This window comes from Squalius cephalus (genome assembly GCF_949319135.1).
Source record: "Squalius cephalus genome assembly, chromosome: 16".
Classification (NCBI taxonomy): Eukaryota; Metazoa; Chordata; class Actinopteri; order Cypriniformes; family Leuciscidae; genus Squalius; species Squalius cephalus.
This window is the reverse complement of record NC_137137.1, coordinates 20,321,689-20,334,014: the sequence shown is the minus strand read 5'-3', so window position 1 is coordinate 20,334,014 and position 12,326 is coordinate 20,321,689. Positions and strand designations below refer to the sequence as shown.

At 37.2% G+C, this 12,326-nt stretch overlaps 1 protein-coding gene across 1 annotated transcript; it reads right to left on the bottom strand.

Annotated features, from left to right (window-relative positions):
* Nucleotides 1-8,482: 8,482 nt before the first annotated feature.
* kazald3 (Kazal-type serine peptidase inhibitor domain 3) lies at nt 8,483-11,915 on the bottom strand. The gene is made up of 4 exons (XM_079896733.1): nt 11,226-11,915; nt 10,217-10,377; nt 9,730-9,877; nt 8,483-9,636 (listed from the first exon to the last, which is right to left on the bottom strand). Exons 1-4 carry the CDS (start codon nt 11,722-11,724, stop codon nt 9,551-9,553), a joined length of 894 nt encoding a protein of 297 aa, XP_079752859.1. The 5' UTR covers nt 11,725-11,915; the 3' UTR covers nt 8,483-9,550.
* Between the last annotated feature and the right edge of the window lie 411 nt (nt 11,916-12,326).

Sequence of the window (12,326 nt, the reverse complement as noted above, 5' to 3'; positions counted from 1 at the left end):
CTAAACAGGTGTGCGAGCGGTTACAATTGATTTATTTTTCTCTGTGCGTTTCCAAAAAGGGGGGAAAAAAACATTACTGTTCAAGGAGTGCTGAAGTGCAGTGATGGGAATAACGTCGTTACTTTTTTCAGTAACGAGTAATCTAATTAATTACTCTTCCCATCTTAATAACGGCATTACCGTTACTGCCAAAAAATACAACTAGATCTCTGACGCCGGTTTCACACTGCACGCGTTAGCGTTTGGTCTATTTATGATCTTGGAGGCAAAAATAGACTCGGCACCGAAACGATTGCGGCACTGCTGCTTCTGCATTGCTCCTGCTATGCGCTGCCGCGCCGCCTCTGCCCCAGCAAATACAGCCAACGTTCTAACAACGTTTTAACAACATGGCCAAAAGGTTGCTAACTACGTTGTGTGGTGAAGGTTGTTACAGCGTTGTCACAATGTTGACATTAAACCACCGTTCAGGGCCATTGCTTAAGGTTGTGCCTAGGGTGTCTGGACAACCACTGGACGATATATGTACTCGTCACTGCCCTGAAGTGCGAAAATCAGCCTTTAAAATTTCAACTGATCGTTGGGCCGTCTCATTTTTCATCAAGCAAGGATACGTGAGAATTTACCTCAGCTAAATAATTATTCAAACACAACCCACAACTTCCTTATCTGATGTGACATTTTTTTTTAACATCTTCTGGTCAGGTATGACAAATATTTAACTTTATGCCAAAAGTATGAAGCCAAAATGACTTTAATGATGAGTGACGTTAATTGATTTCAGCACTCATTGAACAGGCATTAAACCTAAGCCTACTTGTTGCACGTTAATGTTTTTTACTTTTTTTTTTTTTTTTTTTTGGAAACGCACAGAGAAAAAAAAAATTGTAACTGCTCCTCCTGTTTATTTTTTCCTTTGATTTGTCGTCTCATTCGTTTCTTTGCCAGATTTTCGCATGTTTGCTCATGCAAGTTAACGTTAGTCCACTCCCTGTTTAAAATAAAGTTCAATTAGCTAACCTTCTATGTCATTTTTACTCTTCAAAGTGTACACTTAGGTGTTGATTATAATGAATTTACTGTTAGGCCCATAAATAATAATAAGGATAAGCAATATTTAAAAAGTATATAATTATATAACATATGACTAATTAAAAATTAATAACATGCTAAATGGGGGATAGGCTATAGACCTATCTAGCATAAAAAAATTCATTGTCAGAACGTCATCTCTCAGTTGCTGAATGTCGCGTAGCAATGGTGTGATGGAAACCCTGTCATGTCTTACAATTCTACGTTGTTACAATGTACGTAGACAGCGACGTTGCCATAGCAGAAATGCAACGTGCCACAGACGTTGCCACAACGTAAATGTGTTTGCTGGGGCGTGGGTGTGAATGTTCTAATCTGTTAAACGTACAATATGTCATTTTTTCGCCGCTAGGGGTCGCTAACCTCTTACAATAACAAAGGCATAGTTTGATGACGCAACATTTGCTAAGAATTATGGATCTTGTAGTCAACGTCAAACCGTCCGATCTAATAATGTTTATGGATGAGTAAATACATCGATGTTTTTATCATGACTGTGATATGAAGCAGTTCGGGATTGCTAAGAGACAGCTATCAGCTCCAAACGTGACGCGAGTCGCGCAGATATAAAAGGAATATGGACATTTCATTCTACCGAACTACCCGCAAGTGCAGAATTACTACTCACAGGTCAGTTTATCAAACAAATTAAAATTGTGAGGTAACGCAGCGCTGTTTCACTTGGTCTAACATTACACTATCACACTAAACTGCATTTGAATGTGTTGAAATTTATGTTGTTCTATGTGTTAGTTTGTATGTATGAGACTAACTTAGCAGTAAGCTAGATCAACATTAGAATAACATACATATCATATTCTAACATTTTATAATTGTTGAACTATATATAACTATCTTTGGAGACACTGGTATGACTGTCTTCTGAAAGGATAGAATCATCATATTTTTTTATTTATTTTTTTTGTATTTAATGTGATGTGTTTTTAATTGTGTGCTGTCTGTTGTTTTTTTATGAATTATGGACCATGAGTCTGCAATAAAGTCTATCTATCTATCTATCTATATAACATAGATTAGTTTTATGTAAATGTGCTCACCTGTTTAATAAAGTAGCCTACATGTAGGAGCGGTCGAAGTCTCGGACGTGGAGCTCTCGGCATCTCGAAAACACCGCTCTGATATTGATTCTCGTTTTAGTTCTCCTTTTTTATGCAAAGTCTGCTTGCCATGGTCCATAATGTTTGAATGAAACAACAACAGCGTGCAGATAGACATTATGAACTACACAGTTGTCCACGTCTGTCGCCTTGGTTACTATCAGAGGGCTCTGGTTACTAAGGCAGTACAAGCCGAAACCAGGGAGATATGACGCCATTGACAGCGACAAAACGGAAATAAAGAAACGGTCCGTGTCTTCGAATTAAATTACAAATTTCTCCTGGTTTGAAAGTTGTTGGAAACAGTCGGGATAATGTAAGTACAGTAGTACACAACTAAAAAAAATATATAACATATAGAGATTTTTGCTATTTTTAAAGCAAAAAAACTACATTGTACCTTTTACATGGGCGCCTAATGTTATTCTGTCCTTTCAGTTAAACTGAACAAATAAATGTCACATTAGACAAGGAAGTTGTAGGTTGTATTTGAATAATTACATCGCCTCGATGAAGTATGAGACGACACAATGAGCCCATGGTCGGTTAAAATTTAAAAGGCTGATTTTCGACCTTTAGGGGAGTGAGTAGCCTACATATGTAGTCCAGTGGTTGTCCAAACACCCTCGGCACAGCCTTAAGCAATGTCAACGCTGTAACAACCTTAACAACACAACGTAGTTATAGCAACCTTGTTGTTAAAACTTTGTTAGAAGGTTGGGTACGTTGTGCCAACGTTCTGTGTTTGCTGTGTAGTGGCCTAGTAAAGAGATCGCTTCACGTGCCGGCCGCTTGAACTGAGGCGCTACAGCGATCTGTCACGTGTCACATTACAAGCGCCAAAACGGTAGGCTATTTATTGTTTGAATTTCATAGTAAAATTGACAGCATCTGAGAGCTGAGAATTTGTTTCATATCAGTAACCTGCTCTGTCATGTCTGCATCTCTGTGTCCTCTTTGCTTCGTGATTTTTCTCTGCCTGCGGAAATGGAGGTGTGGTGTGAGAGCGTGTGAAAAGTGTCAAATGCGTCAGTCTCATGTTGAATGCGTTAGAGTTGGCAGCCCTCGAGCCCTGTTATATTCATTTGGGTGGTTGCTTTCTAGTACAAATGAAATTAGCAGAAATAAGTCTCTATGATATTCAAATTCATCCGTCAATGCAAGATTAAGTTGCTTAGTTTATCATTAGAGCAGATCGCTTTGAAAAGAAATAGCTCACCTTTTGAGGTGTAGTAGCCTAATTCTTGTCTGTATTATGATTTATAAACAGTGCAGAGTTAAATATATGCCGATTTTTAATGTTTAAGATTTCGTTTAAAACTCTAATCATAAATACGATCAGACTTCATAAGTATTGAAAGACTTCTGGCTGCTAGCATTGACTGTAAGCAGTATCTTCTCACTGCCCTCTAGGGCCTTAAATCAGTATTGCACATGATCTGTCACGAACCGGGCCCGCACATGCTTCTGCTGTCACACAAAAACACATGATTGACGGTATCATCACAAATTTCTTACAGATATAATTTGACAACACTAACATGCTTAAATGGTAAAAGATAATAAACCACTGACAAAACAAAGTTCTAAGATACAAACCCTAATGACTTAAGCAACTGCCAGCTTTATGTTTTTGCTTCATAAGTTCATCTGACTGCATGGTTATTTTTTTATAAGTTTTACTGCCTATGCTGTACCTCATTTGTCTGTTATTCTTCCGCAGTAGTGAACATGAAGTCTTCCTGTTGTCTTCGACTCTCACGGTATTGATTACTATAAATCCACTTAGAAGATTAATGATATTTTACACAGCACATGGATCTAATTTTCCTCAAAACTGGAAAGAAAACAAAAGCATGGAAATGACTTGTTTAAGAGTCTGGAACTACTTTGCTTTATTTAAATCAGACAGAGGCAGCTATTTTGGAAAGCAGAGAGGCATTTCTAAGTGGCTATCATGGTTTAGCATTAGGCATGCAGTGAATTCTGCAAGGGGATTTGAGTGCCTGTGGTGATTGTAATTGATGGAAACCAAAAAGAAAAAAATGAACGACAATTTTTGTTCTTTGCATCAGAAACAATGCTTTTCCAACCATCACTGGTAATTCATATGCATTCTTCTGCACATCTTTTTAGTTGTCTACTGCTTTTCTCAAAGCTGTTTGTTTGAATTTCATGCTTTTACCTCAGTCTGTTTTTGGTATCATCTCTGTGCCAGTAATGTCTTTTCAGGACACAGGATATTAGCGGATTCTTGGGCAGAGATGGGAAGCCCCTCGCTTCTGGCTCTGGAGGTTCACACGATCCCCTGAATATTTCTTCAGTTTTTCCATAGAATTTGGGGGAAGAAAAATAACTGATGCCAATGAAACAGGAACCATTGACTCTCCTAAACTGCTTCAAACTTCTGTCTTGAGGAGAAATGCCATTGTGACAAAATCACAAAGCATCAGGAGGTCAAACACTCGCATTGTAACTTTTCTTCAGAGGAAAAAAAGTCTGAATTGCGAGATGTAAACTCAAAAAAAAAAAAATCTAGAAATTTGTGAGAAAATTTTTTTGAGAAAATTCTGTCAACAGAATTCGGAGAAAAAAGTTGTGAGATGTAAACTCAGAATTCAGAGAAAAACACTCAGAATTGCAAGATGTTGTCATGCGATGTTGAACAAGACAAAAGGAGAAGTTGTGGTGAATTCACCTTTATTTGAGTCGGAGAAAATATACAGGAGTACAGATGAAGATGAAGGTGAGTACGGAGAAACAACACTGTCCACAATAACAAAACTCCTTTAGGAGATGAAGAAGATAAATGGATACAATAAGCAATTATGGACCAATTGTTGAATACTCCCTTGATATATGGAAAAAGGTTGAGAAAATTATGGGAGGCCCCTTCTTATACACCCAGACAGCACCATTATGACATATTATACTACAGGGCCGTTGAATGCTTGAATCTGATTGGTTGACGAACGTTCTAAGGTGTGCATTATTTTCAGGGAAACGCACGGCTAAAGTAGTTCCAGGCAGGTCTTGACCGCATTACAGTTCCATATCACTTCGCGTAGTTAACGGTAATAACGGAAAATAGGATACAATTCATAACAAGAAAAAACATTTAGCCGCATGCGCTTGATCTGGAATTTTCAGTGTCTAGCTTCACAATCAATGGAAACATGCAGTTTAATGTGAATAAATAAAGTATATAGTCCTATCTATAATCAATAGAAAATTAAACTGAATATAGGCTAAATAAATGGATAATCCTGCAGCACGGATTATTATTGCAGATAATATAACAAATAAATAATTATTGATAGGCCTACTTGTTAAAAGGGGTTTGTGTTTCATTTATTTGGCTAGTCTGTCAATAATAGAAAAAAAAAAAGAATGAATTCGAATTAATTAAAAGGAATTGAATTAATAAATAAATAATAATATTGACGCACATGCTTTTCTGTCTCATTATTGCAACATCTCTCTCTAATATCTGCATTAATAACTGCATAAAGCCGGGGACACACTTTAAGGCCGGTTATGAATGTAATTTGATACTTATGACTGATCATGTCCAAACGCGTGTTCAGCGCGTTCAGTCTGTGTTCAAAGTCGGTGTTTAAAATCTGCTGCAGTCGATGAAAACAGTCAGAGAATGTGTCAGCTAGTCGTGTGTCCCCAGCATTAGTCTGCTATCAGTGGCTCAACCCTCCGTTACTAACTCTAAAATGACGCATTTTTCTAATAATTCAACGGCCTGTCGTCAATTATTCCTTACATAATTGTTTGTGTACTGGTAACAAACCCTTCATATCCTGAATGACATTTTCTGTGATAAGGGCATCATATCGTTTCAGGACTTAAGTACAGAGTTTTCTTACCTGTATTTTCTTTCCTTTTATATTTAAGACTGAGGTCAGCCCTGAAAGCCTATGGCGTTCCTTGGATTACTAACATACTACCACATCCTCTGTGGGTGTGGCTGGACCCCAATACCCCCTCTAGTGGCTAAGTCTATAATTCAATTATTTTATTGCAGTACTCTTATATTCCAGCTATCTACTTCTGGGAAAGGAAAGGTTTAGTTAAACCTGACTGGGACGTGGTATGAGCCTGATATTTCACTGATATTTAACGCATCTAAGAACCTAGCACACTAGATGATCCATTATAAATGTATTAATAGGGCTTATATTACTTGTGTATTGTATAAGATGAAGGTTGAATCTGATCCGTACTGTCATCTATAAATCTACAGTACGTTCTTATTTGCGCATGTTTTGGGAATGCCCAATGATGGTTCCTTTTTGGACTTTTGTAAGTACTGTTATATTTTGATTTTTAAAAAATCTGAATTGTGAGATGTAAATTCAGAATTCAGAGAAAAAAGTCAGAATTGTGAGGTGTAAACGCAGAATTCTGAACAGAAGTCAGAATTGTGAGATGTGTAAACTCATAATTCTGTGGAAAAAAAAGTCAGAATTGTAACATGTAAATTCAGAATTTCAAGCTTAGAACTTGCAATTGTGAGATATAACCACAATTGTGACTTGTGAGAAATATAAATAAATGAGAAATAAATATTCTGAACTGAGATATAAACCCAATTTTGGGGGAAAGGGTCAGAATTTTGAGATAAAAAAGTTGCAATTGCCTATTTTTATATTTTTCTTTTGAGAAACTCAGAATTCTGAAGAAAAAGGTCAGAATTGTGAGATGTAAAAATAGAATTGCAAGGTATAAAAGTCAGAATTGTGAGATAAAAAGTCACAATTCCCTTTTTTTATATATATTTCTTATGTAGCAGACATAAGCTTCCATAGTGTTCTGGTTTTGCAGAATGTTTGGTTGTTTAAGGCCAGAGGAAACCGGCATTCCCAGGGTGCTCTCCGTTTGAAATGATTTAGACCTTACTGCAGACTAATTGCTTTAACAGTTGACTGTTGGGTAGAAGTCAATGCAAATGGACCCTTTAACCACATGTTGTTACATTTGGTTTATTACACTTACTGTTTTTGAAAAGAAAGAATGGTGTATAACTCTGCATTAGTATTTTTACAGTAAAATTACAGCACATTTATGTAAAACATCATCCAAAGTTTCCTGATCTTCTAAACAGAGGTCTGAAACAACATAGTGTCAAAATAGGAATCTTTTGCACATCAGTTTAAATATTGTAGCATCAAACCCATAACCTAACATTGCATGCATAGCTGTAACCATAATTACTCTGAGTTAAAGGCACCAGAGAACATCATGAGAGGGCAGAAGAGATAACGAGGGTTAAAAAGCTCCGTTATCCACAGCCATTCTGTTAAATGCAGGTCTCTTCACCTCTAAGAGGTGAAATTAGAGGGTTAAGAGATGGTTATATTAATAAGTAGCCTGATGGTGTTTGTTGTATTTTCATCAAAAGAAGTCCCATGAGTGCGACCTGTATGCACATGTACTGAAGAAAATGATCTCTGTGTTTATGTCTTAAGACAGGAGATCATATATATATATATATATTAAAGACAGCTGTGTGCTCAAATGGCTCACCCAGATCTGACACACACACTCAAAGGAAAGGCTAGTAAAAGAGGGATGCCACATGTGGAAACATATAAACTGATGCACATTCTTCTTTGAGTAGAAAGGGATGGTTTGTGAAGAACAGAGTTGGCACAAAAGAGATGGCAAAAGAGACTCCAACAACAGTGCCCTTTCAAAGATAAGACTGTCCATCTGTGCATTTCAGTGGTGGGGATTTATCAGTGACTTTTATTGCATTGTTACACCAGTCTTTAAGAGTTAATCACAGAATCAACAGATTTGTCTTAAGGCACTAATCCATAGCAACAAATCCTGTGGCCGCATCTGAAATTGCATATTCTCTTAGTAGATACTTTTTTTGAATAAGTAATTTGTGACTGTTAAAAAGTATGTTCTATAGCATGAATGTGTGTAGTATGAATGAAATCCGGACGCATTTATGTTGTCATTGTCATGTGACCTACCAGCGACAGTTGTGTCACTTCACTGCAAAACCTCTCCTTTGGCCTCAGGGGATATTAAAGTGTCTATTTGATACGCAGGTCAGCATCTCACAGAAAATTTTGGTCATTTTTGTTGGTTTTAATTATGAATACTATGAATTCTGACATACTATTTTTACTATTCGTCTACTAGGGAAGTATGCCTATCTGGATGCAGCCAGTGATTTTCTTTATGAATGAGTCATTGAATCATTCATGCAACAGATTTGTCAAAAATCACTGATTTATTCAGCAATGTTGCTTGGGGACAGAACAGTTCTTCTGTGGCTTAGTTTGGAACTATTTCTGTTGATAGAGCAAAAACTAGACCGATTAACTGGCACTATTGTGTCTAATATGAGAGTTACTCAATATTAAACTGTTGTATAAATGTATAGTTTTTTTACTAGTCTTGTGGTGAAAAATTAATCCGTGCAAGTTAATACACAGAAAAAAATGGTTTGCCGTCGTAATCTTTAATCAAAGTCTGAAAAGTTACTTCCGGTCTGGAATGGCTGATGATGTAGGTTTGACGGCTTGGGTTGGGAAACGCTTAACCACTCCCCTCAAACCGTTAGTCTGCTATGAGTGAGAGATGGAGAGGAAGAGCGCTAGAGTAAAACCCTGCCCTCTGTTCTATATTCCTTTTCACTGGGAAATACGTCACAACACTGGAGAAAAGTCGTTTGCAACTTCCGGTTCACGCGGACTTTAACTAATTGTGAAAGGGACGGTTACAACATTCCATTTCTGTCTACTCCAGTTGAGTCGTAATGTTGTATTTACAATACGTTCAAAAAGAAATTTTAGAACCAAAGCGAAAACCAAAGCGATTTTACAGTCAATTCTACAGAACTGCACTTATAATATGAAAAGAAAGGAAAGAAAGAAAATCAACAAATATATATTTTTGTCATAATCGTGCAGCTCTCACACATTTCACATTTATTCATGTTGTGTTATTCAACTTGTCACTTTGAAGAAGAGTGTTGGTGAAACAAAAGAGATATTCAGCTCCAGTAGCTACTCTCTGTGCTGAATTTTAGAGATTCTAGCAGCTCCCAAACTGCTCCAATCGCTCCTCCGCTCATCTCATGGTTTGTTTTTCATCCATTTTAGTGGCCTGTGCCATTGGGAATTTATTCAAGCTTCTTCCCCGCCGCCTCCATGTTTGATTATCCAGATGTAGAAAAAGCTCTGGGGGGATGTTTTTTTTTTACTGGCTTATTACTTTTTTTGCAGTCAATGCCTGAGTGTCTTCTTGCCATGTCTCAAATTTAATGTCTATGAGTGAAAAACATTGTTTCCCTTGAGGGTCTTGGAAGTTTAGTAATAATCCCTGTCATAGTCCTGTAATTGGTCATAGCCCATCATTTCATTCGTGTTTTGTTCCACATAGGCAGACATTTCATCTGAGTAAAAAAGAAAAAATAGATTATATATAAAGGTAATTGGACAGGAAGTATTAATGTGAGGGCCATTACAGCTCAGGGTATATCTTTTACCTGGTGGCAGGACTCCTAAAATTGCTGTGGCTGAGATGTGGCCAAGCTCATTTCGAGCAATGCACCTGTATGTGCCAGAGTCCATCTGACTGGCCTCTTCAATCTGTAGCCAACTGGAAAGTTCATACTTTTGAGGGCCACCTCGTGACTACAGGAAAACAGAAATGGAAAAAGAAATGGAAAGGCTGAGGTGGATCCTGAAATATATTCATTTTTTCCTATATCTGCTGAGGAAGGGGGTCCATATATATATATAATTAAGTTCATTAAGGCACATAACTAGGAATGTCCTAAATCTTGAAACCATAAACACCTGCAGTTAGACATGAATAATCCAATCAAATCTGCTGGCTTTAATCACGTTTTCTGCACTCAGCTTATAAAGTTCTGTGGCTGCAGAGGCCCTAGACATAAGTCAAGGCTATAGCTATATTACTTCACAGAGTTTCTGTTTAAAACAACGCTCTTACATATGGAAATACTTTACCTGAACAGATATGTGGGGATCATCGCCCGGTAAAATGACCTCTTTTCCATCTTTCCTCCATTCCACTAGCGCCATGGGAAATGCAAACACCTCGCAGAGAAATGCTATACTGCTTCCCGTTACATTTACCAGATTATGCGGCGGCACTTTGATGACAGGGGCTTACCAGAAATAAACAGATAAAGAGGTAAAGAGGACATATCAGGGATCACATTCAGAAACTACTTCCTATGTCAGCTTGATGTGAAGAGCGGTTTAAAGGTCATAAACCCACTCTTTAAAGTCACTGGGAAAATTATAGGGGCGAGGTCCAAAATTCCCAAGTGCTGGCAGCTTAGAGAGAAAAACACTCTTGATATAACACTTCAGTTCCATGTGTGAAAGAAAATTAAATGAAAGAGAGAGAGAGAGATAAAATAAAATTATAAATAAATACTTCTTGGAAAAAAAATACTTGAGACATTTCTACTCTATTTATTAAAGAAATACATACATACATACATACATGCATGCAAGATAGAAAAACACTTGAAAAATGTCTATTCTATGCATTCAAGAAAGAAAAACAAAAACTTAAATTATACTATATATCGGTTTGAAAAACACTCGAGATACCATGTTTTAAATAAATAAATAAATAAATAAATAAAGTTTGGAAAAAAGAAAGAAAGAAAGAAAGAAAGAAAGAAAAAGAAAAATTAAATATTGTTGGGAAAAAAACTTTTGACATCTTCATTTAAATTAATTAAAAAAAAACTCTTGAAACACATTTAATATCAATTTATTAAAGAAAGCATGGAAAATTAAATTCAATTAAATTAAATAATGGTTGATGGAAAACACTCTTGAGATACAAACAATAAATAAATTAAGGTTGGGAAAAACACTCTTGAAACTGTACCCCATGAAAGAAAGAAAGAAAGAAAGAAAGAAAGTCATGCATTAAAAAGAAAGTAAACAAATATGGTTGTAAAATGCTGTTTTGATTGTTTGTATTGTTCATACGTACCTGTCCTGCACGGCCCGTCGCTCACATTGAGTCCAGGCTTTGAATAAGCCGCTTCTTTGTATTTGCAGAGATTCATGTAGGTCTGTCCGTCTGATCCACACAGAGGTTTTTGAGACGAACACACACACTGAGCTTCTGGCTCCTCGCCGTCCGCTCCATCTGACCTGTCCAGTTGGCACTCCATGTCCTTTCCACACAATCCATAATAGAGATTTCTCTGGCCGAGATCACAGGACTGTCCCTCCAGGTTGGCGCATTGATAGCAACAGCCGCAACTGTCCTGCACCATCCCCGCTCTACAGCCCTGCGCCAGCGGGCACAGCTCCGGCACACACTCCTCACACTCTTGCGTCCTGTTCCCCTCATCAAACTCATCCGTCCCTTTGTAATAGTCGAAGGTGGCCAAGTCCTCGTCCATGTAGTCATCTATGTAATTGGGGAAACCTTCTCCGGGTCTGACGCTCAAAACAGCAAAAATAACTATTTGCATTAACATCATGAGAGCTTATGTCTCGTGCCCCAGCTATGCATCCAATAAATGCAACTTTTCTGCGGCTTCATCCCCGACAGCCGTTCTGCGTGTCAGTCAGTCTCACAGCCCCTGAAACCATCTGTGGCTGTGAAAGAAAATAAACACAGATATCCTCCCCCACTCCCGCGAACTTACAGCTTCAGCTATTGGATGCCAGAGTTGTAGGGGAAAAAAAAAAAAACATTTTTTTGTGGTGTGTTAGAAGTTTACGAAACGATACATTGAGTTTAAAGGAGTAGAGGCTAATTACAGAGGGTGAAAGCTAACGACCACTAGGTGGAGGTATATCTCTAAACTTTAACTTCAAAGTGAATTCTAATGTTTGTTGCCTACTGTAGTCATGAAATCCGGAAGTGAATTGCCAGTTTTGAGCCATGCGTTCTCTCAGGATTTTTAAAATGTATTTTTTCACGACTTTAAAATAGCTTTTTTTTTTTTTTTTTTAAATCCACATTTTAAAACATAGCTGAATTAATTTTGAAACAAGTGAACTTGAAGCAATTTATATTAAATCATTTTAATTTACTTTTTTGATTATTTCTTTTTTGATTTTTTCATTCATAGTTTAT

Excerpts from the sequence above, each read along its gene's own strand:
- kazald3 (XM_079896733.1), bottom strand. The coding sequence starts at position 11,724 with ATGATGTTAATGCAAATAGTTATTTTTGCTGTTTTGAGCGTCAGACCC. Across the intron at positions 9,878-10,216 it reads ATCCCCACATATCTGTTCAG|TCACGAGGTGGCCCTCAAAA; the intron begins GTAAAGTATTTC and ends GTTTTCCTGTAG. Across the intron at positions 9,637-9,729 it reads TTTAGGAGTCCTGCCACCAG|ATGAAATGTCTGCCTATGTG; the intron begins GTAAAAGATATA and ends TTTTTTACTCAG.